Source organism: Takifugu rubripes, chromosome 4, assembly GCF_901000725.2.
Source record: "Takifugu rubripes chromosome 4, fTakRub1.2, whole genome shotgun sequence".
In the NCBI taxonomy this organism is placed as follows: Eukaryota; Metazoa; Chordata; class Actinopteri; order Tetraodontiformes; family Tetraodontidae; genus Takifugu; species Takifugu rubripes.
In genome coordinates, this window is record NC_042288.1 from 6,351,989 (window position 1) to 6,377,495 (window position 25,507).

General features: G+C 39.9%; 1 protein-coding gene across 8 annotated transcripts in view; it reads left to right on the forward strand.

The window, feature by feature from the left end:
* The window catches only part of ccdc88ab (coiled-coil domain containing 88Ab), a 38,197-nt gene that overhangs the window by 746 nt on the left and 11,944 nt on the right, over window positions 1-25,507 (forward strand). For all 8 annotated transcript variants that reach the window (XM_029835686.1, XM_029835688.1, XM_029835687.1 and 5 more), the window contains exons 2-22: window positions 13-113; window positions 5,200-5,308; window positions 12,698-12,767; window positions 15,656-15,714; window positions 16,527-16,610; window positions 16,709-16,849; window positions 17,349-17,521; window positions 19,456-19,537; window positions 19,997-20,155; window positions 20,278-20,424; window positions 20,511-20,655; window positions 21,022-21,191; window positions 22,007-22,144; window positions 22,218-22,401; window positions 22,649-22,779; window positions 22,889-23,182; window positions 23,396-23,578; window positions 23,997-24,275; window positions 24,509-24,633; window positions 24,711-24,849; window positions 25,317-25,493. In XM_029835686.1, the coding sequence (XP_029691546.1) occupies window positions 13-113; window positions 5,200-5,308; window positions 12,698-12,767; window positions 15,656-15,714; window positions 16,527-16,610; window positions 16,709-16,849; window positions 17,349-17,521; window positions 19,456-19,537; window positions 19,997-20,155; window positions 20,278-20,424; window positions 20,511-20,655; window positions 21,022-21,191; window positions 22,007-22,144; window positions 22,218-22,401; window positions 22,649-22,779; window positions 22,889-23,182; window positions 23,396-23,578; window positions 23,997-24,275; window positions 24,509-24,633; window positions 24,711-24,849; window positions 25,317-25,493 (3,090 nt within the window). The remainder of the gene's footprint in view (window positions 1-12; window positions 114-5,199; window positions 5,309-12,697; window positions 12,768-15,655; window positions 15,715-16,526; window positions 16,611-16,708; window positions 16,850-17,348; window positions 17,522-19,455; window positions 19,538-19,996; window positions 20,156-20,277; window positions 20,425-20,510; window positions 20,656-21,021; window positions 21,192-22,006; window positions 22,145-22,217; window positions 22,402-22,648; window positions 22,780-22,888; window positions 23,183-23,395; window positions 23,579-23,996; window positions 24,276-24,508; window positions 24,634-24,710; window positions 24,850-25,316; window positions 25,494-25,507) is intronic.

The window sequence follows — 25,507 nt, forward strand, 5'->3', positions numbered from 1 at the left end:
ATTTATTTTCAGGTTCAGACAGTCGGGCAGCCGACAGTGACGGATGGCACAAAATTATCGGAATATGTTGAGCTGGTGGACGGGATTTACCTGAACGAGATCATGCTTGAGATGTAAGTAATCGGACACAGATTTAGAAATCCTTCAAGCCAATCCATCCTCCAGCAGCACCTCAGTGTGACAGGGATTAAATAAATCCACGCAAATGTTTAATTTCGTCATACTTATCTTCATAAGTATGACGAAACTCATGAAGACTGGAGGTGTGTGTGTGTGTGTGTGTGTGTGTGTATTTGCGCATGTTGCCTTTTGTCTGTTTAACATATATTTTGGAGTAAATGTAGGCTAGGCACAAAGGGACCTTGAATTGAGAGCACTTAATCATCTGACTGTCAGAAATCTTTGCAGACAGCTATTGTTGGGATCCCTTTAAGCAGAGTCAACAAGCAGCCTCATAACTTCCAGTCACTGTGTTTTTTCAGTCCCCCTGTACTGTCATCTGCAGCAGACAGGAAGATTCTCCGCCCCTGAAGCTTTTCTGTTTCCTGCTGTGCTGTAGATTAAACTAAAATAGTAGCTTTAAGTGGTGTAAAACTGCAAACGGCAGCAAATCTTGTTGCAGATTACAGAGCGGCACTGATTTGCCATCGTTGTTGGACAGAAAACCACATTTCCCTTAATGTTCTGTTAAAATACGAGAGAATGCCATTCCAGTAAGCTCCCTACATGCAGCATGGTGTATCACAACCATCCTGCTTTTCCTTCTCATAGCGCTGTTTTTTTGTTTTGTTTTTTATATTTTCTGCTTATCTGAAACTCTCCTCTAAACCTTTTACTTTCCCCCTTTGCCAATCCCACTGGAACACATCTTTATTTTACAGAGGATTGCCGTTTGATGCGGTTTTATTGAGACTTCATCGTCCAACTGTCCCTTTTGCATCATGAGGTTAAAGGAAGGTTTGTCAGCTCTCTTCAATGTCCTTGACCTTCTCCAGCTCATTTGCATCTCTCTGCCCTTCTGTTGCAACTGCCTCCACCTCCTGTTCTGTGTACACACTGTGGCAGAAATTATTCCAAGCAGCAAACTGTTTGGGAAGGGCATTGCTGGTTCCACTGGAAAAAAAAAAGACCTCTTCTGTGCTCAAAACTGAACAAGTCAGCAGTGTTTTTGAGTTTGCCCCCTGGGGTATTTTAAGTATACTGGACTGGAAGCAGAAAGGAAGTTAGTGAAAGAGGAAATAAAAAATGGAAACATTGGAGGCAATTTGTGCAAAAAAAGCATCAGGATGATACGAAAAAGATAAAGGTAACCCCTCAAACCAGATAGCAAGTTATAGTGGGAGCATTTCTGTAGGACGTGGACTTGTTCTATTACATATTAGCCATTGTAGGACCACAATAAACCATTACCGGATGAGGGATTATCAGTTCAGCGCTTGTGTGTCTGCTCGGTAGGTTTCTGCAGGGCTTCTGTGTCTGCGTGGGAGTACGTCTGTGTTTTTTTTTGCCCCCCGATCATGTTTTGGACTGAAGCAGCTGTCAGTAGTCGTCTTGCCCAGCCGCCCTCCCACACAGAGGGCCTACAGTACTGGTCAGATGTTCTGAGACTGCTCTTTGTCTGGCCTCTCACCCTTCACCAGGCCTGCGTGGCTCCCTTCAGCTAGCGCACCTGGAATATTGTGTTTGCTAAAATAAATACAACAGCAGTTAGATTACTTCATATTAGAAGTAATTTATTACTAACAGGGTGTGATACATGTAGTCTTCCTAAACTTAAGATATTTAGTCAAGCACTATACGACACTGACAGGGGAAACACGAGCTTTTTTACTGGAGGTGGCAGCTGTCGGGGACTATAAGCCCTGGTTTTGCTGAGTGTATGTCTCTGCAGCGCTCTGGTTGAGATGGCGGACAGGTTGGCAGCAGTTGTCCTTGGGACAGAATGGGGAAAACATGGAGGGATGAAGGGACCCCAGGATTATCCAACGGTTTGCTGACACCCAGATGGCACCACAGTCCCCTCTCCCACCCACTTTTGACTGACATAACCCAGCCAATTAGCTCTCCCCCCTGTGCTGTCAAACCAATTAGTTTCTCTGCTTACCAAGAGAGGGCCAGTTAAATATTTGACAGAGTGGCAATTGTCCATTTGAATTCTCAGTTTTACTGCCAACCCTGGAGACCCATGCTGGCTCATTGGCGGGCAGACCAGTCTATCCTGTATAGACCACTGGGACCAAGTTATTTGATAATAGGAACACAGTTTTTAACAGTAAACTTTCTTGCCCTGTGACTTGTGTCTATTATTGAAAGATTAGTTGATGGCCTCTCCTCTTCCAGCTGAAATTAAACAGCAAAGCACCCCAAACTGTGGATTCAGAAAAGAATGCTGATAATCCTGTTTAAACCAGTATGTATCTGTTTGCTGGAGCATCTGGACAGATCTGTGCACGCCTTTCACTGTGAATACCTGTCCATGCATGAGGGAATGTAAATAAAAGGAAGATGACAGTTACCCTACTGGGGTGAGAAACAAACAAGGCCATGAGCTGCTTTTAATGAAGTCATAAAGTGATGAATCTGTAAATATTGATCTATAAATACTGAAATCAGCCTGTTTTCACGCTCTCCTCTTAAAACCAACCATTGACATGTTATAGATCAACCGCATCATTGTCAGACCTACTGCAACTTTAGCTCTTGCTGTTTACTTGTCTTCAGCTTACTGTCTAAAAGGTTTTTTTATCCTCTTTTCTCTCCACGAGCTGCATCTCCTGCTCTGTGTTTTCTTCCAGCAGCACATTGAAGCCTTTTGTTGGCTTTTCTAAGCCACTAGTTATAGCAGACATAGTTGGGATTCCATTGAACTGGTACAGAAAGGAAACAGGTAGAGGCGCTGCGGGGCTGCCTGATTGACTCCCCTTCCCTGCTGTTGCCTGGGTTTTGAGGTCGACACACTTGGGAGTTCAGGACAGAATTCAGTCTAATGTGGCATCTCCAGATTTAATTTTTGTGTCATGTTCCCTGGGTTTGTCTAGCGTGTGGATATCAGGAAGCATGACAGGAAATCACAGCTGTGACCTTGGCGGCGCAAAAGTTTTAGCAAGGCAGAGTTGATGTGACGCACTCAAAATCCCACATCTAAAGACATCCTTAATCCCACGAGGGAACATCTCAGGATTTTAGTCTTCTGAGTCCCACTGACACAGTTTACAGCCTTTTTTTCAATGGCCTCATGCATGTGGACAAATATGTGGCTGTAAATCAGACTTTGGCGTTTTTTTTGCAAAATGACTTTAGCGGCAGTCTCTATGGGTGCACTGACGGTGCAGAGGAATGGGAAGAGGCCCCGCGGAAACACAAAGACAGGAGACAAACGAGGCAATGAAAAGCCAAGACAAGGAAATTGGTTGACAAGAATTGCATACCAAGGGCACAGCCATCATTGTCTTGTGCACTGCTGTGGTTCCCATGGGTATAAAATATTATAAAATGCACTCATTTTGAACATTAAAATGCATAAAAACTGTTTATTATGTCTGCAGAGTCAGGAATAAATAGATTTAAGTGAAACCATATCTGATCTGAAAAGCTGCACATATTTCCTGGCCTGGAATCACATTTCTTTTCCCTCTGCATGTGTTGATGTCTGTGTGTGAAGCTTCAGCAAGACCCCGCTGTGTTTGCTCATAGACTCCATATCAAGCACGTGGCCAAATGGACTCTGTGTGTGTTTCCTTTGTGTGTGTGCATTTGGAATCCTCTGAGTGTGGACCGTGTGCCTGGCTGCCCACGCTGACTGTAATCTAGCCTGTCATATATAGGTTACCACTACTTCCGAACGTTACCAACCAATCAAAGATGAGAGAAAGCCCATTGGCTCCACGCCCTGCATAAGGCTGCGGTCCCTATCGACAGCTAAGACGGACTGGCTTATTGACTGGCCGTCTGGTCGGCTGGCTTACTAGTTGTCTGCCATGTTGGCTTTTTGCTCGTGTATCTTTAATCCATTTGTCTCTTGAAAGTCTTAGTTTTACTGTCTCAGCAGGAACAAGGAGGCAGTAAGTGGGATATTTAACCCCTGTTGCTGTTCTAAGTCGCTTTATCTGTTGTTAATCCAAGGCGGGCGGTGTCTCGTTATGATGGGGCATAAGGGAACTATCCAAAGAGATGAGAAAGATGATGAGGTGCTGTTAAAAAGCAGGCTCTTGTGGCATTTACTGGTTCTGGTGATGAAGGAAAATGTAATTTTGCAATCATTGCTTGGCTGCTTTTGCAGATGCTCCTTCTTCCTCTCACAAGCTCACTCCTCACCTTCCATGGCAGGATTACAACCTCCTCTGTGCTCTTTAATTAATGGGTTAAATAGACCCCCACCGTGGATTTCCAAAAGGGTTGGAGCGTGCCGTGGAAGGGGGAGATTAGAGGTCACATGACTGCTCAGTTCCACCACTGTTAAAAGAACTCTGTGTCCGTCTGATTAGCATGATTATGTGTGACTGCTTCTATCAGGGTCGGTGCTATGAAAAGAATTGTGGAGACATTTTTACTACAGATGGCAGACAGGCATCCCAGCAAGAATATATACTTGCATCAGCAGATTGCAAATTTAAAATATTATGAAGTGAAGTCAGTAATTGACAATATAGACCAGAACAACTCTTTGCAATGTTTAGGTGCATATTTCCGGGTGTATATAGAGGGTAGCTGCAGGGATTATATGTAATTGTGCAAGTATTTACCAGGCTTAATGTAATGTAATGTCCTTGATGTCCACAATTACGAACATGACATCTTTTAAAAATAACAAATTTTCAATCTTTATTGACGTATTTACTAATTCAGACCCAAATGCAACAGTTTTAATCAGTAAGAACTATGACTAAGTATTTGATGCACCAAGAGCATGACCGTCTCACAAGGATGATGACCCAGACTGATTGACCTTTTTATAGTCTGTAATTTCATTTTATTCGGTGGTTTAGCAGTATATTACTGCTCAATGCTCAAACATCTGGATCCAGAAACTGGAGAGTGTATTGTGTTTGGAACACCAACATCAGGGGAATGTTTCTGTGTTTGATTACTGTGGTTATTTGCCTGGGCCTGATTCAAATTTGAATTTTCATTATGCTATGTTGAAATACAAAAAAAAAAAAAGGTTTTAAAATGTACGGTTTTTCATTTTTTTTCTTGCAGAAATCCAAAGGCCACAGTACAGAGGACCAACAAGAAAGTCAACAATGACCCCACATTGCGAATTCAGAACCTCTCCATTCTCATCAGGCAGATTAAATCCTACTATCAGGTAACGTTTCTTTTTGTGCTGCAGTACAGATATCTTAAAGGTTGGTCAGTGTTTTTTGATTGATCAAATGTTGGTGGTTCTTAGTGAGTCTGTTTATGATGGATTGAAATCTGGAAAACAAGCTTAAATCAGCTTTTAAGCAACCTAATAAATACGTTCATTTCCATCTGCAGTGTTTCTTATGTGTGCTCTAACACCACTTTAAAAACTTGAATTCGTAAAAGTGTATGTGTGCTGGTTTGTGTTGTGGTATTGGGACTGCAGTCCAGATGTCTCACAGTGGACCCATCGTGCACGCGGTCATGTCAGCACTTATGACATAAGTGTGCTGTGCTCTGTGTGAGCTTCTTGAGAGTTGGAATCAGTCCTTAAAGAAAGAATATATAGTTAATCACTATTTAGCTGCGAGAATAGTGTTGTGACATTTGAAGCAGCAATGTGAGGTTAGCAATACCACGATGGCCACTGCTGGAAGAAAAAACAAACGGCTCCAGCGCTTCACATGGGACCCTGACCCATATCCTGAGGGCTCATGCTTGCTTTTCTTGTGCTTTAACATTTTTCCTTCTGCAGGCAGAAATTGGAAAAACTGGATCAAAACATGTGGTTACCTAGATTTTGCTTCATTCTTTGATTGAATAAGCACTGATTGAGCCATGTCAACATATGTTTCTTCCAAACAGGAGATTTAAAAAAATCTTGAAGGTTGACTCAGAAGTCAAGCAAGAAGAGTGACGGATCAGTTCATCCTTTGTTAGGTCTGGTTTAACATGGTTCCTCCCAACATCCCGTTAATCACTTCCTAGTCATCTTATTTAGACAATCAGCCTATTGTGTAGACTCATTAATGGGCCTACAAAAGCTCCTTTGGGGTGTGTCAGTTGCAGAATTATGTGTCTCAGAGTTAACAGCTCAGTCATGGACTGTTGCCGTTAAGTAGTGGTGTTGGATGATGAGATGACGGGAAGCTTTAAGGACATTAACTGGGGGCTTCTGGCTGACCCAGTGACAGGGCATCCTTCCCATTGATCCAGCCTGTATTTGCATTAACAGCGAGTTAAAATCTAATTAGAATATCTTCATAAATATCTGACTTCACTGATCAGACACAAGTTATTCTCAACACGAAAGAAGCTTAAATTTCAGTGTCTCCTGTGTTTTTCATCACATGCCTGTACCCACTCTAATTGTGTGCATAAACTGTAATCTGCAAATGAAATGTGGCATATCAGTATCCGTAAATCTACTCACACACTTGATTGCTTAAAAGTCAACGGGTGTCAGTTTTTCCACGAGCAGCCAGGCGGAAAATCTCTTTAGTCACAATCTCCTTCTGTTGCTTACTTGTTTCAGATTTCAGCACCATATGGACGAAAGTGCCATTCAGGTTATAGTCTAATGGGCTTAACAGGTTTTCAATTTAGTGTGATGCTCAGCAGTTGGGAGAAGGCTTCGCTCAGTTCAGTGGTAACTTATTGGAATTCCATTAATCCATCTGTAGCACCCACAGTACTCTTTAAATCTGTATTTCTTTCTGTTTTTGGAAGAAATTGGAATCAGAAGCAGCCTGCCTCTGGAAAAGAACCCGCTCTTGGCCAATTCATTAAGCTTTTTTGAATTATGGGAGGCAGATGGCTCAGGACCATTTTAATGTATTTACCACTTACAGAGACAACACCTCCAGCTGTAATCCCGATAGTATTTTTGGGGCGTTTGTGGGCTATGATAGTTGATTTTGTGTTGAAGCTGTGACCCAACTGACAACATTTAAATAATTATGGTTCTCATAATAGACATCATTGAATTGAGCAAAGCTACTTTATCTATTAATGGATCTTTACACTATCGCACTCCACAGTATGTTTTGGAATAAACTCCTTTTAAAGAGTTTTATTCTCTACACATCTTTGAAAGTATGATGAACAGAACAATGTCAGCCTTCAATCTGGATAATATATCAAAGCCATTGTCCCAATTAAAGATATACATACAGCAAAATATGTCATGGAACAGAGAAACATGTTTTATTTATATTTTAGATTCTTAACCTTCTTTAAATAAAGAGTATTGCTGTTAATACTACTGTTTTGGTTTGAGGTGTAGAGAATGACCTCCATTCATCTGGCCTTGAAGCTCTGGGAAGGATCTAGATTGTTGGGCTTTGATTAAGTTGTCTTTTCCTGTTCTATTGTATCATCAGATAGACCAGACTGAGATGATGGTCACTGCGTACTGGACATTTGAAAATCTTCCAAGAACAATTATTGAAGGCTTTATTTGTGTATTAAATATGCAGAAAAGATTCAGTATTGTGAGAGAGTTTTAATTGGTCACTAAAAAAACCCCCTCAGTGACGTTAGAAATCATCGTAGCATCACTAGAGTTGGTTTTCTGCCAAGGTCTCTTTGAAGTATGGGCGACAAATAATTGAGGAATTCACATGAAACCTTGACCTAAAGCCAGCTGACAAAGATGCTCTGTTACTAGACCAGAGCAAAGTTACACTAACACATACTCATCATCACATGCCTGCATGTGCAAATGTTGTACGGAGACAAACAGACCTTATTGTTGTCTGTTCAAGGATCAAATATCTTTCTGTAAAAAAAAAAAAATAAGTTTTTTTTTTTACCATCAAGTAAAAAATTGACCAGCATTGAAAATGGCTGTATGTTTGTATTTAAACAGTGTATTGTATAGGGTATATACACTCATGTTGTTCCTCTCTGTGTCAGTCATGGTCACATCAGTTTATTAGGGCATGCGCTTGTAGCTACAGGCTAAATCTGTGTTGTTGTGCAGACTCACATTCTGCTCGGAGTCTGGTGATGTAGCAATTAGATACCTAGCTACCCTTTACCCATGAAATCCAGCCCATTTTAAGAGGCTGATATATGCAAGAATATAATTCAGCCGATGGCAGTCCATTTGTGAGTGGTTCAAGAAAACAATCTTTTCTGTGGAAGCTGGTTTCCTGACACTCAGCTTTCCAGTTGCCTTTGGCTCACTCTCACTGGTATATATTTGTACCCAGACCTTTCAACTGGTTTTGAGCTTTCATGGCCTTCATCCGTGGTGAGTGGCGCTTCCACTGACACCCTGAACCCTTCATCAGGCTCACACATTACTGATGATTCAAGTGCAAGCTGAGCACTGGCAAACCAAAATAACAGGGTTTGCTTGTGTCTGTGCCTACATTTTTGAAAAGCGCTTCACTTCACTGCACTATTTTACTTTAAAATGAAGTAGATATAAAGAGGAAACTTGGAGAGTTAGTTCTGCTAACAGGGGACTATGTTTTGCTGTTACTGTATTAAGCGGAAGCTTGTGAGGTTATTTTTCATCCCTGTCCTGGCTCAGAGCTAGTGGTTTTTGTCTGCAGCATTAGTCTCGGTAAGATAAAAACAACTCCAACCAATGGATTGAATAAATATATTCAGTTAGAAGCAATATGTGGTTGACACGTGAAAACAAATTGTGAAAATCAATCAAAACAGCTGTCAAGCATCACGCCTATTTAAGAAGTGGATGCTAAAACAAATACTTTGACAAAAGAAATTCAATTATGTCAAAAGAGTGTTCAAACAAGAGCTGAAAGAGTACCACGCATGTTATGTTGTGTCAAACAAAGCCCTTTGGGGGGTGGGGTGGATTGGGTTTGCCTCACTAGCCCACCTGCTTGTACCTTGTGAGACGAGCGGCAGAATTGGCTCATCCACTCGTTCACCCTCAGGGTCTCATTGTAAAAAGCACTCTGACTGATAGATAACAGAGGAAAACAAAAGCCATGGACTACTAATGGTCTGTTTTCTCCTCCGCCTCATGTAAGATGTGATCTCTCCATCTGGTCAACAATAGACCCCAACTGTTGTTCTTTTTAGTGGACGCTACTAGACCCAGAGCAAGAGTCGAGGTTTTGCACGTGATTTAATTTGTTCAGGGAAATTGCATGTGCACACAACACTGATTTAATTGATGCCATGCAACTGGTCAATATAAACTCGTCACTATTTAGTTCTTTTTAAAGGAAAAAACATTGTGTCATTGTTAATATATTGTTATAAATAATATAGAAGAGTAAAAATACCAGATGGGATCTGCACCATTTAAGTGCTGTTTTATAGTTGTTCTTACAGTCTGTTCAAGGAGCTGAAGAAAATAAAGTGTTATTCATGTTGATTCCATGTTGAGGATGCTTTGAGATCAAATGTAGTGCTGTGTGGAAGTAGGCTTCTTTTCGTGAGTGGTGGTAAGAGAGAAGTCCCTGGTGTCATAATGAGGATTTTGTATTCGTGTGTGTCTTGTAATGTGCACATTGTGTATATGTCAGATTTAAAAGGGAGAAGGATAAACCCATTTCCTCGTTTCTATGGTAACACAGCATCTGCAGAATGGGTGTGAATCGGGCTGCTGGGGTTCAGGCAGTTTTCGCTCGCTCGTGCACGCACACACACACAAACACATACACACACTCGTACTTACCAGAGTAGCAGAACAATTAATCCCCTGTTGAAGCTGAGCTGGTTGCAGAACCTGTCCTGGGATTGGATGATGCAGAGCTGTTGCAGGGGTGTGTGATGGCTGGTTTTAGATGCAGCCTCCAGTTTAAGAAAATCCAAGTCATCTTCTATGTTGCTTTTTTTTTTCCAATAAATGTACACATATTGTCACCATTAGAACACATATCTTTGTAGAATCCTGTGTATTTGAAGCGCGGGAAGCTCTGTGATTGTACAAAATCAATCAACCAACAGACTTAATTTCAGTTTAATATCTTGTACGTCAAAGAATCGTATGATGACTGCATGCTGCACAAAGCTATACGAGTATGCAATTCAGTAAATTCCATTGTTTATCTTCTTCCCACACTCTAAATGTCTCTTTGGGACGGAAGAGGAGATGGTTTAGAGTAACTGTGAATCTTGTTGGAATCAATAATACAGCAACATAGTGTCAGCAAAGGGGGATGGGGGTGAAGAGGAGGAAGAAGAGGAGGCAGATCAGCCATGCGTGCCTGGAGTGAGAAGTGAAGGAATCAAAGCTCCATCTTTCTTTCCCTCCCTTCATTTCCTGCCCCTTCTCTTTTAGCCCCATCCACAGCTCCATTTTTTCCCCTCCAAACACTGTGTCATTATTAGATTTTTTTCCAATGTAAATATCCAGACCACATGTGTAAATTGGATATGATTCTATAAAGACTGCAGCAAGGTGACAGTGTGACTGAGTCAAGGACATTTCTGCAGCCACAGCTTCCTGATTTAGAGCTCTGAGAATGTGCACGTGTCTTGGATTGATCGGTGTGGTTGCCTGACTGGTCTCCCTCCTGTGGCGTCCATCTTTTTTTTTAATTATTTTTTTTTTTTTAACAGAGAAGAGCTAAGCCCTCCGTAGCTAATCCAAGAAACGTGCGGGGTTTTTTTACTACTGTGAAAACTATCTGTAATACATGTGATTAAGCACATCTTTGAAAATTAAAGATGTATCTAGAATAAAGGTGTATTTGTTGATTATTCCTTGTAAAAAAACAAAAGAAATTTTTTGCTCTGTGTACTCAAAGGCAACATTCGTGCAAAGTATCAAGAGGTCTTCAATGACTCTTGACATGAGAAGAAAGGAAAAGTGTAGAGGTGTTGTCAAGATCATTATTTTGCACATCACAGAATATTTATTGCTTTGTACACAGTATAATGAAATGGTAGAAAAAATGTTTCAAAATATAGCACCAAAAGCACATGATTGATGTTAAAAAAAGAAAAAAAGTGCCCCCTAGTTTCAGTTTCACCTGCATCACTCTTTTGTCTTCACTAACCCAAAAGTTAATAAATAAGTTATTACATTTGTTTGCATGGTGTTAAAAGGGAACAGACGGCATGAATAAAGAAGGTTCTGCTTGCTCAGCAAACACATGCTGCCATCGGAGGTGACAGGTGGGAGCATGTGCCGATGAAATGGACTGGGACAGGTGGTTTCGCAGATGAGAATATGCTTCTAACCAAGGTAGACGGCCAGCTTGCACGGAGAGGCACAACTTAAAGGGCACGGTTATTAGTGTGAAAGATAAGCTGAGATATTGATTCTCTTTGCTGGTGAATGTAATTGAAGAATGTTTGTCTTGACTGTAGTTGAATTCCCCAGTATCTTCAGCCCATTTTAAATTCTTGCTGAAGAAGCACCTTTACAGACCTGCAAATTCATTTATTGGTCTCACTGGTTCATAACAGATTGTCACCTGTTATTACAATGCCTTTCTGAGGCATTATTACCAGCGAACTGATAACCACCAACAACATAGCCACGGATAACAAGAGAAAAACACCTCGCAGAATACCACATAGCAAGTCGCACCTTGTTTTATTCAATTGTTTGCTCATCTCCTGGACTCTCATATCTGCCCAAACCAGATGTGGGTGATGCACTACATGAGCCCTTTCAAATCTTCTGAAAACGGATATTTTTGTGGATTTGTGCGTCAAATAAAATGGGCAAAGGGGTGGTTTAACAACCAGACTGATTTGCAGTGGTTGTAAAGTTTAATTTAAGAGACAAGCAGTTGTCTGTGATTTGGTTTGAATATGCTGGGGAGCGTGTTAATGTGCATTAGCAGTTTATGTACTTGGTCACAATGTTGTTTTTTTCTGTTTCTGAATTATTATGTTATGACTGCTTGCATTTAGGGGTTTATTTTAACCTTTTTGCAGCAACAACTGACGTCAGATTTCCTGTTCTACCTCAGTAGTGAGGTAATGCAATTTAAATGGGCCAGATGGTTATTCCGGGAAGTGGGAGGTTCTCCAAAAACCTTGTTTTATTGTATGCTGTTAATGATGAAAGCAGCACTAGCGCAAACAGGAAAGTTGAACCACGGGTGCAAATGCTGCACTTTTCCATCCAGTAGACAACAGAGCTTCAAGTTACCTGCCCCCTGTGAAAGCCTTTTTGGAAACCCAACTGTTGCTTGGGCAGGTTCTGATTTCACTGAGGAAGTGTTTTGTCCAGCTGAGTAAGACGGTTAAAAAGGTTGGACTGCATCATGTTGGTTATGAGATAATACAGCATAATTAGCTCTTGTCATCTACTCTTTTGTCGACTGTTGCAGCACCCCTCATCTGATGATTGACTGTGTGCACACATGTACTGTACATGTCAGTCCCTGGATAGATAACAACTCGTGTTTTTATTTAGGTCTTCATGGTTGACATGTGAATAAAGACGGTCATGCTACAAAACCCACATTAACAATAATTCTTACTTGCAGGCCAGCAACTATGAACGGTATTACATACAGTTACACATTAAAACCTGCAGTAATACCTTGTTGGATTCTATCTGTTACTGTATTTCTTTATCTCTATTTCCATAATTCAGTATGTTCATGTTTTTTTGTAACAGGAGACTCTCCAGCAGCTGGTCATGATGCCTTTGCCAAACGTGTTGGTACTGGGACGGAACCCACTGTCTGGTAAGTGTAGATTTAAAAACAACAGGTACAAACATCTAAAGACAGAATTGTGATTAAGTAACAGGACTTTTATGAGTATGTTACCATCATATACATTTAAAAGCAGTGATAATTTGATTTTGCACCATTAGTTATGCACAAGTAAAAATTTGGTTAAGTTTCCTTGATTTGGTTTTTAAATGTGTTCTGTTATATTTGATCCAAATTCTGTTATCTGATATGTCTGATATTAGTAAGGGGGGAAGTGTTTGATTCATAGAAACAGTTTGACCTCTCCGACCCCTAACGGTCACTTGATATTTTAATGTGACATCACGGTCAACTGGCTGTGAAAATCAGACAAATGCAAAGTTAAATGAGCGGAGATGATGGGATTAAAACGCTCTCTCCTCCGAGACTGTACATTTGATACAATCATAAAGAAGACATCTGCGAAGCATTAGCTTCTCCTGTTAAGGGTTACTAGATTGACTTTCAGGATGAAAAGGGTCCAACTGCTAATGTAATCAATTCTTTGATTTCATTTAAAAAAAAAAAATGTTTCCAGGCTTAGTTGTGGATGCTTTTTTTAAAAAGAAAAATTTGAACCTTCTGAGCCTTACAATTTTTACTTTTATTACTTTTATCATGTGGGTTGTGCAGTATGCTGTAAAAAAACACTGAGCTGCTGTATGAGACTCTTCTGGTTTTCTTGGAGTCTTTTTTTCCTCAAGCTTGTTAGATAATCGTCCAGACCAGTGGTGGCTGTGGAGTCTGGCTCTGGTGTTCAGTGGTTGCCAGCTGAAAGTCATTGACCATGTGGCATTTATTATGCCTCCATCAGGGGGGTAGGGGACAACACTGCACCGTGTGTGGGTGTGTGTTCATGCACGTGTATGCATTTTACTCCAGGATGGGGGAGGAGATGTTTCAAAACAGTGAACAGTGGCAATGCACTGTTGACCCCCACCCCACCCCCCATCTGAGCCTAGACATACACACGTGTGTGTAAGTATGTCATAGAGGGAAAGAGAACCAATTTTGTTTAGTCTGTAAATATTCGGCCTGATCTGGGCTCCATATCTCCACTGTTATGGAATGGATGGTGAATTTTGTCATCTGTATCTGTTTAACTGACATCTTGAACTCATTTGCTGTTATTGGATAAATCCAGTGTACAGCACTGATTAAAATCAAATATGGTATTTCACTAAAGCAGAAGACAAGTGTATGTAGGGTTTTATGAAGTTCAGAGAGTTGAGTTCTTATGAAGGTAATGAGTGTATTTCTGTTAGGATAAATAGGACATGCTGCCATTTTACAAGTCTGTACTTAATTAACTTGCAGCACTGGCCCATGTGTTAAAACTGGGTTATGCTCGATGCTAACACACTGACCTGACCTCCTGACAGCCTGCTGTTTGCTGGATCAAGCACAAAAATCTGAATCTGAAATCTGGCAACGCAACACAAGTCATTAAAACTGAATAAGCACAAATACTCATTTTTAGAACTGTAGAAGAGGATGTAACAGTCATTTACACATTAATGCTGCACAATTTTGCTATTATTAACTCTGTACCAATGCATGATGCAAGACCAGGAAGTGTTTTAGTCGCTGTCCTTCCTTCCACTCATTTCCTGTTTCGTGACTAAATCAGGGAAGGAGGAAATGATGTGAAAAGCGGAAGCCGTGATGAGTAAATGCAGAGACTGAGGAGGCCCAGGTGATTTGTAACTATGTTGATGGGAGAAGGATGGCAGGATGTGGAATGGAATAAATTACACTGGCAGAGAGATGGTCACACCTTGAACAGGAGGCTCATTTTCCTACTTTCAACCTTACTGATCTGCATTATTGTTCCTCTTGATTTTTCTGCTTCTATATTCTTCTCTCTTGTTTGTTATGGTTTTGCTGTAGTGTGTTCCCTGTTACGGCTCTCTTCCTTTTATCTTGCACTCATACTGATTCTCCATATTCTTCAGCCTCTCCAGCACCATAAATTATTTATAAATGTTGGCCCTTTATCTTTCCTCCATTGCTGCAGTAGATTTGCTGATCTTATTTCCTCCTGGATTAGATTACAATCCAAACCCTTAAACCCAGTACTCCTAAAAATAACATTTCAAATATTGGCTAGCAATGATTGACGTTAATTGTAAATGCTTAAAAAATCATTTGCTTCAACTTGCCACCACTTGTTTACCATCCATCATTTAAGTCTGCACTGAAAAGGCACAGTTGTAGAAAAGTAAGGAAATACCAATGCATATCATAATTTCACCAATGAGGATTTATTATCTGATAGCAATATTGATTATGGATCAGTCTTCCTCTTAAAATATATTTTAGTATGGCATGTGGTCACATGACATCTCTTTTAATCAGTGTTGTATTGACTTGTGTGCCTTTCTATTGATTCAAGAAAAAAAAGAGAGTTGATTGTAGGGCACAACTCTGTGAAATTAATGAATGGATTTTGTCAGTAGACTCTCTGTTTTTACATGTGGTTTCCCAGAGGAAAGATGTTGGCGAGTTGTGTGGATTCCCTTTTCAACAATCAGATCTATTAAACATTTATAAAAGACATTAAAGGGGAAAACACCCAAGAAGCTGACTACTTTGATCTCGCCTGAAAGGGGCTGTAGAACTTCTGTTTCACCAATCCAGAACCCCACAGATGATCAGAGGCCTGTCGAGCAAATCAACAGCTGTTTTTAGGGTTGTGATAGGCAGAAACACATAAGAGGAGGGTAACATGAAAGTCTTTTTCTCTCTCTGCTTTGGGAAACATTTTAGTGGTTTCAATGCACTTCAGTAGGTCACAGTTTAATAAATTTTAGAATGAGAGATAACATTTGGAATTTGCTTCTTTATTATAATGTCTCATGTTGCTGTTTTGTCTTCAGAGCAAGGTCTGGAGGAGATGAAGAGACTGCTTCTGCTATTGCTAGGCTGTGCTGTCCAGGTAAGAGTACAGTTACTGTAATTCCACATTGCACCCTTTTACATACGTAAATCGTATAATGTAGATGTCATTAAGAATCAAACAAATTTCAAAAAAGATTTGACAGACAAAATAAATAGAAATCACAGTTTATAATATTTGTAATAGATACAGAGAGAACTTTTAACTGTTTTTGGTGTGCTAAGATCACCTGAGGTGATTTCAGTTACCTGTCACTATTATCATTGGCTGGTGAATATAATCCTCGATGTTTTACTCTATAATGTCACCACAGCAATGATGAGCTGCATGCACTACAGACAAGTCTTGGTTTTAGTTTTGCTGCTGCAGACATAAGAAAATCTACCTCTATACCTCTCTACCTCTCATAGAGGGCTCGTCTTTTCAGCACATTTAAAATAACCTTTTAGAGATTGAAAGTTTCATAGTTTCTCTTAGCATTACTATTATTCCAGTTTACCACAATTCTTTTGCTGTCATTTTGATCTTGCTTTATAAAGTTCAAGGATTTAGATTTAGATGTTGCAGAATGCTGCATAATGAAATAGATATTCAATGACTCGTTGCATTTCAGAGCGTTGACAGACTGAGGAAAACTGCTGTCATCAGTAATGTCATGGTTTCATTTCTTCTGCAGCCAGCAAGACTGAGACATTTGTCTGATGCAGATAAGAAACATTTGACTGCTAAATACAATCCCTGACCTCTCTGTCAGAGTAACCTCTGCCTTGTGTCCCCCGTTAAGCTTCCATTTGAATGATCTAGCCCGTGAACATGGCAATAATGATCATTTGAACCCTCTTTGTTTACAGTGCGAGAAGAAAGAAGAGTATATCGAGCGTATCCAGACACTAGACTTTGACACGAAAGCTGCAATAGCATCTCACATCCAAGAGGTATTTAAACTCCAAAGTAAAGCAAGCCCTCTCTAGAGAGACTTGGTATATTTATCCCTGTGCATAGCTGAGCCCTGAAGGAGGATCTTTGATTTTAGGTGACTCATAATCAAGAGAATGTAGTGGACCTGCAGTGGTTTGAAAGTGGAGAAGTGCCTCCGGAGGACCTTGACAGCCTCTCTAGAAACCTTGCTTTCCATCTTAAACATCTGGTAGATGAGAGGGATGCACAGCTAGAGGTAAAAACATGTAACGTAAGTGTTTATGTAGATTTACATAGCCTTTATTTTTGACTGAGGTAAAATTTCTCTTATCTCAAAGATAGACTGTGTTGAGTTAAGTTGTAAAACTTTCTTTTTTGTTGCCTTAAAATGGCCGCTTCATGAAGGAAGGAATGAAACTTTTAACGGTTTCATGCATTGAGGGTGTTCACTGGTGTTTGTACATCATTAAATTTCCTATCCAAAGGGGTTCCGCTTCCCATGAGTGTGTGTGTTTGAGAGAGAGACTTGTTTTAATAGCCCCCAGATTATCACTGTGTTATTCAGCCGCTCTCAATTAAAACCCCATTTCCTGTAACGGGCAGTTCACAAAAATAGCCTGCATGGGACTGTGGGCAGAGATGGAGCCCTAATACTTGTCTTGTGGTTAAATGTTTTCTTCCTGGACTAAACTTGGTCTCTTAATGTTGTAATGGCAAAGGTAGTTAGATCTGATTGCCATTTCCCCCCCATTTAGACTATAGTGGAGTTGACCCAGGAAAGGGACTGTGTCCAGCTGTCTCCACTGGCTACCTTTCCAACCCAGTCCCCTGGTGACTCCCCCAGTATGAGGAGAACTGAAAGCCGACAGCACCTCTCTGTGGAGTTGGCAGATGCCAAGGCAAAACTCCGACGCTTTCGACAAGAGCTGTAAGTGCTGTTATTTTACTGGAATTGCGAAACGGTGTCACCATCAGACTTGAACAGCTGTATATACAGCCATTGTTTTCTGAGCCACTTCCTGTTTTTGCTTCTCTACAGAATTGAGAACTTGTAAGTTATCAATTACCTAAGTTATCATTGGTTCTTTAAATGAGACATAAAATCCCTTTGAAAGCACTACATTTTATCATCAGCATGAATAAAAATAATTCATGACTGTAATAAAAAATGACCAATACCTTTAAGGTAGTTTGGCTAAACATGAATTAATGGACATGAACATTGATTGAATAAATTATTTTTAAAAATGTATCCAAATTCTTTCTGTGCATGCTGTAGTGCTGGGTTCATTGTTTAAGTTTTGGGAATAATTATTTATTTAGTCATAATGATAAAATTCCATGAAATAATAGATTTTCCAGCACCAGAAAGTCTAGTTGCATCAGCATGTGGCAGTGTTTGCGGGTCCTTTTGATCTTTAAGCTACAAGGACGCCCCCTTTTTAATGATGGATCTTTTTTATGACTACATCACGAAACCACAGTGTCCAGACTAAACCTTGGCCTGTGACCTTGGTTGGGGCGTTTTAACTTCTGTCCATGAATAATAGAACTTCCTTTGTAAAGCTGTAAAGATTTAATGGTTCCCATCACCATGAAAGAAGTTGCATCTGTAATAGGAAGTACATAAAGGCAGCAATATCACATCACATTTAGTGCACTGCATGCTGGCAGCATGATATTAATGTTACATAATGCTTTCCTGTCATTTCATTATTTAATATTTTGTAAGAATGTGAAGATGTTTTTATCAGCTCATAGTTTGACTGATTTAGACAAAGCTAGGTCATAATTGTCCAGTCACTTATTTCAAGTACTATATAAGTATTGAGAAGGGCTTTGCCAAAACTCTTTAATTAGTTTAAGTTGTGATAACATTACGATGAAATAACCTCAGTGATGGTGAATTGTCAGTGTTGTAATGTGAAATAGTCCAGACATGGGTTCAGGACTGAAATGTGCAGCACTAATTGTGGTCTGTTATTCAGAAGAGACATGCATGTCTTTTATTCTTCCTTGACCTACATGGACTTTTTCTTCTCTAAAGTAGGACAACACAAATCAGTATTTCAGCCGTTTTCTTGGTGTGATGTATTTGAAAGAAGAATGCTGTCATGTGTGCAGAGAATAGAAAAAAGTGCTTCATATCAATGTGCTGATGTTTACTGCTCTAGTCACATGGCTAAAGTTTCTCTTTTAATGCAGAACAGGAATGTGTTTGCATGTTTTCATGTGTTTGTTATGGAAAATGGGCCAAACGAGAGATGTGTCAATGTTACCAATGTTTTGGTTTTTTTTGTCTAGCAGTGAAGGGAAGTTAAAGAATGGTAGATCATCAAATGTTTAGTAAAACTTAGAGAAACTCATGCTTGTAGTTATTTCCCTGCGCATTCTTCCTGTATGGCAACTGACTCGATAAACTGAAGATTACTTGGCCTTGGTGTTGAACAGAGGAAAATAAATGTCTGTTTTTGTGCGTATCTCTTCCAAAACTATAGTACCGGTAAGTGGGAATCTCATTTGAAGTAGTTTCTCAAGAAAAAAGGAACATGGTTACAGGATACAAACATTTTGGTTGTTTTGACCCCCCGCCCTTTCAACTGTTTTCTTATGACCAAAATGCAGTATTTATATCTCAACTCAGGAAAAGTATTATTGCCTGACCACTATAGTTCCAACACAATGGAGACAACAGACTGTTTTTTACTGAGATTTATTTGTCTTGACCTGTGTTGAGATCGACATGAAATTTGAGTTTGTAACCTCCCAGATTGGGATAAGATTTCTTCAGATGTGTACCAAAAGTATTTCTACCCCATTTATTTTATATTAATGTTCATTTTCCCCTTTGTCTTTCTTCAGAGAGGAAAAGAGTGAGCAACTTTTGGACACCAGACAGGAACTTGAGAACATAGAAATGGAGTTCAGAAAGCTTCAACAAGAGGTAATACCAAGTCAAAGGGAGTCCTGCACACTAACTGTACATCCACAAAAAAGCATTTTAATCATATCATCTTCTTTCAAGTGCTGCTCCTTCTCGAATCTTACTACTGTGTTGCTGCAGTGCTGCCAGGCTTTAATCAGCTTGCTAGTGACTTAACTCTTTAGGGGCTATTTGAGCTATCTTTAGACTTTAGCCTCACATGGCTTCTGATTTGGATGGACCGTAAATAGCATGGGCAAAATATGGGACATCTAGGTTGAGTTTTATATAAATGAATCTTGTTTAGTAATATTTGGTAATGGTAGTTTTTATCCATATTAATCAGTCTGCTTTACATTTCATTCTTCAGACAGGCATTAGGGTAATTTAAGTAACTGAAAACCTATTCTTGATTTACAATGAAATATTTGTTTACCTTGTTAATGAAATAAAATGAAATGAAAAAAATGTTTCCTGTAGAGTTACCAGTTGCTGTCAGATGCTCGGTCTGCTCGGGCCTACCGTGATGAGCTGGATGCTCTCCGTGAGAAAGCCATTCGTGTCGACAAATTGGAGAGCGAGTTGAGCCGATTTAGGGATAAACTACATGACATTGAATTTTACAAGGCCAGAGTCGAGGTACATGCATGTGCATGCAGAATACATTTGGTTTGATTTAATGCTATTTTTCTACTCTACTGAATACATTTTTGTTTGGGTGTCCTGTAACATGTCATGTTTGCTACTATGGTGATCTGAAGGAACTGAAAGAAGATAATCAGGTCCTGCTGGAAACTAAGACGATGTTGGAGGAACAGCTGGATGCTTGCCGTACCCGCTCCGACAAACTGCACCTCTTGGAAAAAGAAAATCTGCAGCTTAAATCAAAGATGCATGACCTGGAGACGGTTAGTTAATGGACCTGTGGACTTAAGCAGAAAGAAAGATCAGTTGTGTGGTCCGAATGTGTATCTCATCTCTCTGCATTGTTTAGGAGCGAGACATGGACCGCAAACGCGTGGAAGAGTTATTGGAGGAGAACCTTGTGTTAGAGATGGCCCAGAAACAGAGTATGGATGAATCCCTGCACCTGGGCTGGGAGCTGGAGCAACTATCCAAGACACCTGAACTGGCTGAAGGTAAGAGGCCAATCACTCTTTAGAATCTTTGAAATCTAGATGCAATAATGCAGAAGAAAAGCATGATTACAATGTCCCCTGAGTTAATCTGGTAACTCACCATACTTTGGTCATTGGCTCTTGTCATTGACCTAATCTTTTAGGCTTGACTGCTTTTGTCAGCCAATTCCAGCCATTCTTTCCACTTGGATAAGAACTGTAATTAATATTTACTGGCTTTCAGTGGATAATCTGTTTGTTTGGATTATAAAAGCTCTTAAGAGGTTTAACTAGCCAGTGATCAGGATAAAGACTTAGCATGTGTCAGGGTTAATTTGTAAAATTGTACACGGAAAACCATATTAATGTTTTATTGCTGTTTCGCAGCTCCTCAGAAGTCCTTGGGAGAAGAAGTAAATGATTTAACATCAAGTCGCCTTTTAAAGCTGGAGAAAGACAACCAGGCTTTGCTGAAGACAGTGGAAGAACTCAGAGGAGGAGCCAGTCAGGACACGGTGACAAAGTTGGCCAAAGAAAACCAGAGACTTAACCAAACGGTAAATTATGACTGTCTAGTTGATGAGGATAGGTTAGTTTACAGTTTGTTTTTGTTTTTAAATTAATCTGTTTATAGACCTGCTCACGGTTTCTTCCTGTTAAAGGGGAGTTTTTCCTTGCCACTGTTGCTTGTTGGGGGTCAGGCCCTGGGATTCTGGAAAGCACCTAGAAACAATTTGATTGTAACAGATGCTATATAAATAAAGACTGATTTGATTTGATAATGTATTTACTCCTTCATTGATTACTCTTTTTAAACAGAACAAGAATTGCTGAAATCCTTTTTTTTGCCCTTTATTTAGCTGCCTCACACTCTCCTATCCTGTAACTTTACAACAAGTAACAACCAAATTATAAGAAAGTATTCAAAGGGGTGGACAGGAGGGTGAAAGCAGTGCTGTAAATCCAGAGGGGTCTGCATTCCTTTTTTCTTTTTCACTATTTGAAGCTTGAGTGCCCTTTGCTGCAAAATGCCTCAGCTAGTTTCAGACAGCACTGCTGAGTTGCCTCATAGAAAAATAGGAATTGTGTTTTTCTGTCACAAAAGGAAAAATTGCATTTGTAGTAAAGATCTGATTGCAAAAGACATTAGAATGCATAAAACCTGAGCGAAGCTCTTTCTATATTTGCACATTTTGTGTCTGTATATTTATCATAGAATTGTGTCTTAGGTTTCTCATGAAACAAGGAAACTAGTTTCTTTGTAACCAGGATTAATTGGTTGAACATTGAGTTCAGTTAGTGACTGAGAGTGTCAAGACAAGACTGTAAAAACAATAACTGCCATAAAATGTGTTAACATGGTCATTTACAGTTGGAGATGTTGGAACGTGAATTGGCATCAGAGAAACAGTCGTTTCGAACTACAGAGTCACTGAGTACTGACCTGATGAAGGAGAAGGCTTTACTAGAAAAAACTCTGGAAACGCTCAGAGAAAACTCTGAGAGACAGGTAACCCCGCACCCACAGACCCTCCATGAATCAGAAGCTTATGGTAAAATGACCTTGTTGCATTCGTCTCCAGCTGAAGGGTTTAGAGCAGGAGAACAAGCACCTGGGCCAAACGGTGTCATCCTTGCGCCAGCGGTGCCAAGTTGGTGCTGAAGCTCGACTCAAAGATGTGGAGAAAGAGAATCGGGTCCTCCACGAGTCAATTTGTGAAACAACAGGCAAACTGAATAAAATGGAATTTGAAATTAAACAATTACGTAAGCGAGATCTTTTTACTAAGATACTTTTTAGTAATACTAATGATTTCAATTCTAGCAATTATTTACTAAAATATTCTGATCATACAAGAATGATAATTTAATCATGTTTAAACATTTATGCTTTTTGCTTAGATTCTGCATGACTTTTGTGAAGCATCAGTACATTTGCAAATTTTAATTCCTGCAGTCTACTAAAGAAACCCATTGTTTTGAGTCTCTCATGATCTTTGTCCTTTATATGAAGGTAAAGATCTAGAAGTGATGAAGGAAAAGGGTGAGAGGGCTGAGGAGTTGGAGATTCTCATGCAGAAGCTAGAAAGGGACAATGAGAGCCTTCAGAAGAAGATAACCAGCCTGGGAATCACCTGTGAAAAGGTGTGTATCATTTAGCTGGTTCTTTAATCTACATTATTAAAGTGTTACTCTGTGAAAGACCACCAGAAGATTGTATTTGAGTTGCTGAATTAGTTACTTGTGTATGCAGGTCTCTTCTTTGGAGAAGGAGAACAGCGAGTTGGAAGCAGAGAGTCGTCGTCTGAAAAAGAAGCTTGACGGGCTAAAGAACATAGCCTTCCAGCTGGAGGCTCTTGAAAAAGAAAACTCTCAGTTGGAGCAGGAGAACCTTCAACTTCGGCGCTCAGCTGAGAGTCTCCGGGCTGCAGGAGCTAAAGCGGCTCAGCTGGAAGCAGAAAACCAGGAGCTGGAAAGTGAAAAGTTGCAGTTAAAACGCACCCTGGAACTGCTGAAAGCCTCCTCAAAGAAGACTGAGAGATTAGAGGTTAGACTTCATATGGGCAGAAGATTGACATGCAAAGGTGCAGCAGTAAGCTGTCTTTGAGAAGTAAATTACCTACATATGTAACACCAGATTGGCCATCATACTATTAATGTTTTGCCAAGGAAATTCACGTAAGATGTAACGGTAACATTATTTACAGACATAGCTAGTTTCCTCATAATGTTAAGGACTCATCATACTTTCGTCTTTCAGGTGAGTTATCAGGGTCTAGATACAGAAAACCAGCGACTTCAAAAAGCATTAGAGAACAGCAGTAAGAAGATCCAGCAGCTGGAGGCAGAGCTACAAGAGGTGGAGAGTGAGAATCAGATGCTCCAACACAACCTGGAGGAATTGAAGATTTCTAGTAAACGCCTGGAACAGCTGGAGCAGGAGGTAGGCGCAGACAGAAAGTCGGTCTCTTCTGGAATAGAAAAAAATCCATCAACACATGGCAGAGAGCTGTTGGTAGATTTGTGTCACAACTTCAGCTGCTTATTTTGACTGATTCTGCCTGGCAGAATGAGGCCAGGCGGACTGGCCTGAAATCAGAAGCGGAGGGAGACTAAAGTGTGTGTAGTGTGGCAGCTCTACAGTAACACTTGGAGCCTTATTTTGATTTTTTTTTTTAAAATTATATTTGCTCAACAAACAAACATGCAGTTATGAAACATGGTATATTTCAGAAGAAACCCAAAATTTATAACTAAAGTTTTTCATGAGTGCACTGCATTTTTGTCTTAACATCTGCTACATATCTATTTACAATTTATGCGAAATATAATTAATCTTCCCTTCATTACATCCTTCCCAGAACAAGACTCTGGAACTCGAAAGCTCTGCTCTCGAAAAAGATAAGAAGCTGCTGGAGAAGGAGAACAAACGACTGAGGCACCAGGCTGAAATCCGCGACTCTAAACTAGATGACAATAACCAGCGGATCTCTGCCCTGGAGAAAGAGAACCGGACAATGGGCAAGGAGATGATTTTCTTCAGAGACTCCTGCACAAGAGTCAAAGACTTGGAAAAAGAAAACAAGGAACTGGTCAAACAGGCCACCATTGATAAGAAGACCCTCATTACTCTCAGAGAGGTCAGATTAACTCTTGTGGTGTCTAAGAGTTGCATAAGACGACTGAGGACACTAATTTTAATGCTGCTTTGTTATTATCCAAAGTAAAATCTCTTTGTTGAGGGTTTTCTTTCAAGAAACACTTTCGACACAGATCATATGACCTGTATGAATGAGACTCTAAACAGATGCTTTGTTTTTAGTTATTGGAAAATGATTTTTTTTTTTTTTAAACTGCGCTGTGTGTGTTTTAGGAGCTTGTCAGTGAGAAACTGAGAACTCAGCAGATGAACAATGATCTGGAGAAACTGACTCATGAGCTGGAGAAGATTGGTCTCAACAAGGAAAGGTTGCTTCATGATGAAGGCTCTGACGACAGGTACTTCTTTAAATACATGCCCTATTCATAATAATGAGTACACAATCATGTTAATACTCACTAAATATTGTTTTCAGATTTAAACTTTTGGAGACCAAATTAGAGTCCACTCTAAAATCAACTTTGGAGATTAAAGAGGAGAAGATTGCTGCTCTTGAGGCCAGACTGCAGGAGTCTTCTAACCTCAACCAACAACTTCGCCAGGAGCTCAAGACGGTCAGTAGCAGGCATTCATCTACAAATCCTTTTTGTATAATGTCAACTTTCACCTAAATTGCAATATTGGACCTAACACTTAATGTGAAAATTCACTTACTTATATATAAAATCATAAAAATCCCCACTAGAGAACAGCTTGTACAAATGTCTATTCCTCCATTTCCTAGATAGGGTGAATACCCAGAGCAATTCTTGAGGTCAATGCATTATTTATTCATTTCCCTTTTTGCTTCGGGCATCAGTTTATCTATTCATGTGGCAGCCATGGAGAATGTCTGCTTTTCTTATGAGTGGTGTTTGTATTTTGATCTTGCTGATGTGAATTTAAAAGATGATGAATCAGTTCCATTTAATTACATTGTTGTTGAGTCTTAAGATTATTTGAATTTCCATTTTTTAACTTTCACATTTTATTTTAATTTTACTGGATGACTACAATATTATGTCCATTCATGTGTGGTCAGGTGAAGAAAAACTATGAAGCACTGCGTCAGAGGGAGGAGGAGGAGAAAATGGTGCAGAGTTCGCCCCCTAGAGGAGGAGAGGACCGTCCAGCTGTGAGTAAATGGGAGAAGGAGAGCCATGAAGCCACCAGGGAGTTGCTTAAAGTCAAAGATCGACTCATTGAGATTGAAAGAAATGTAAGTTCATATTA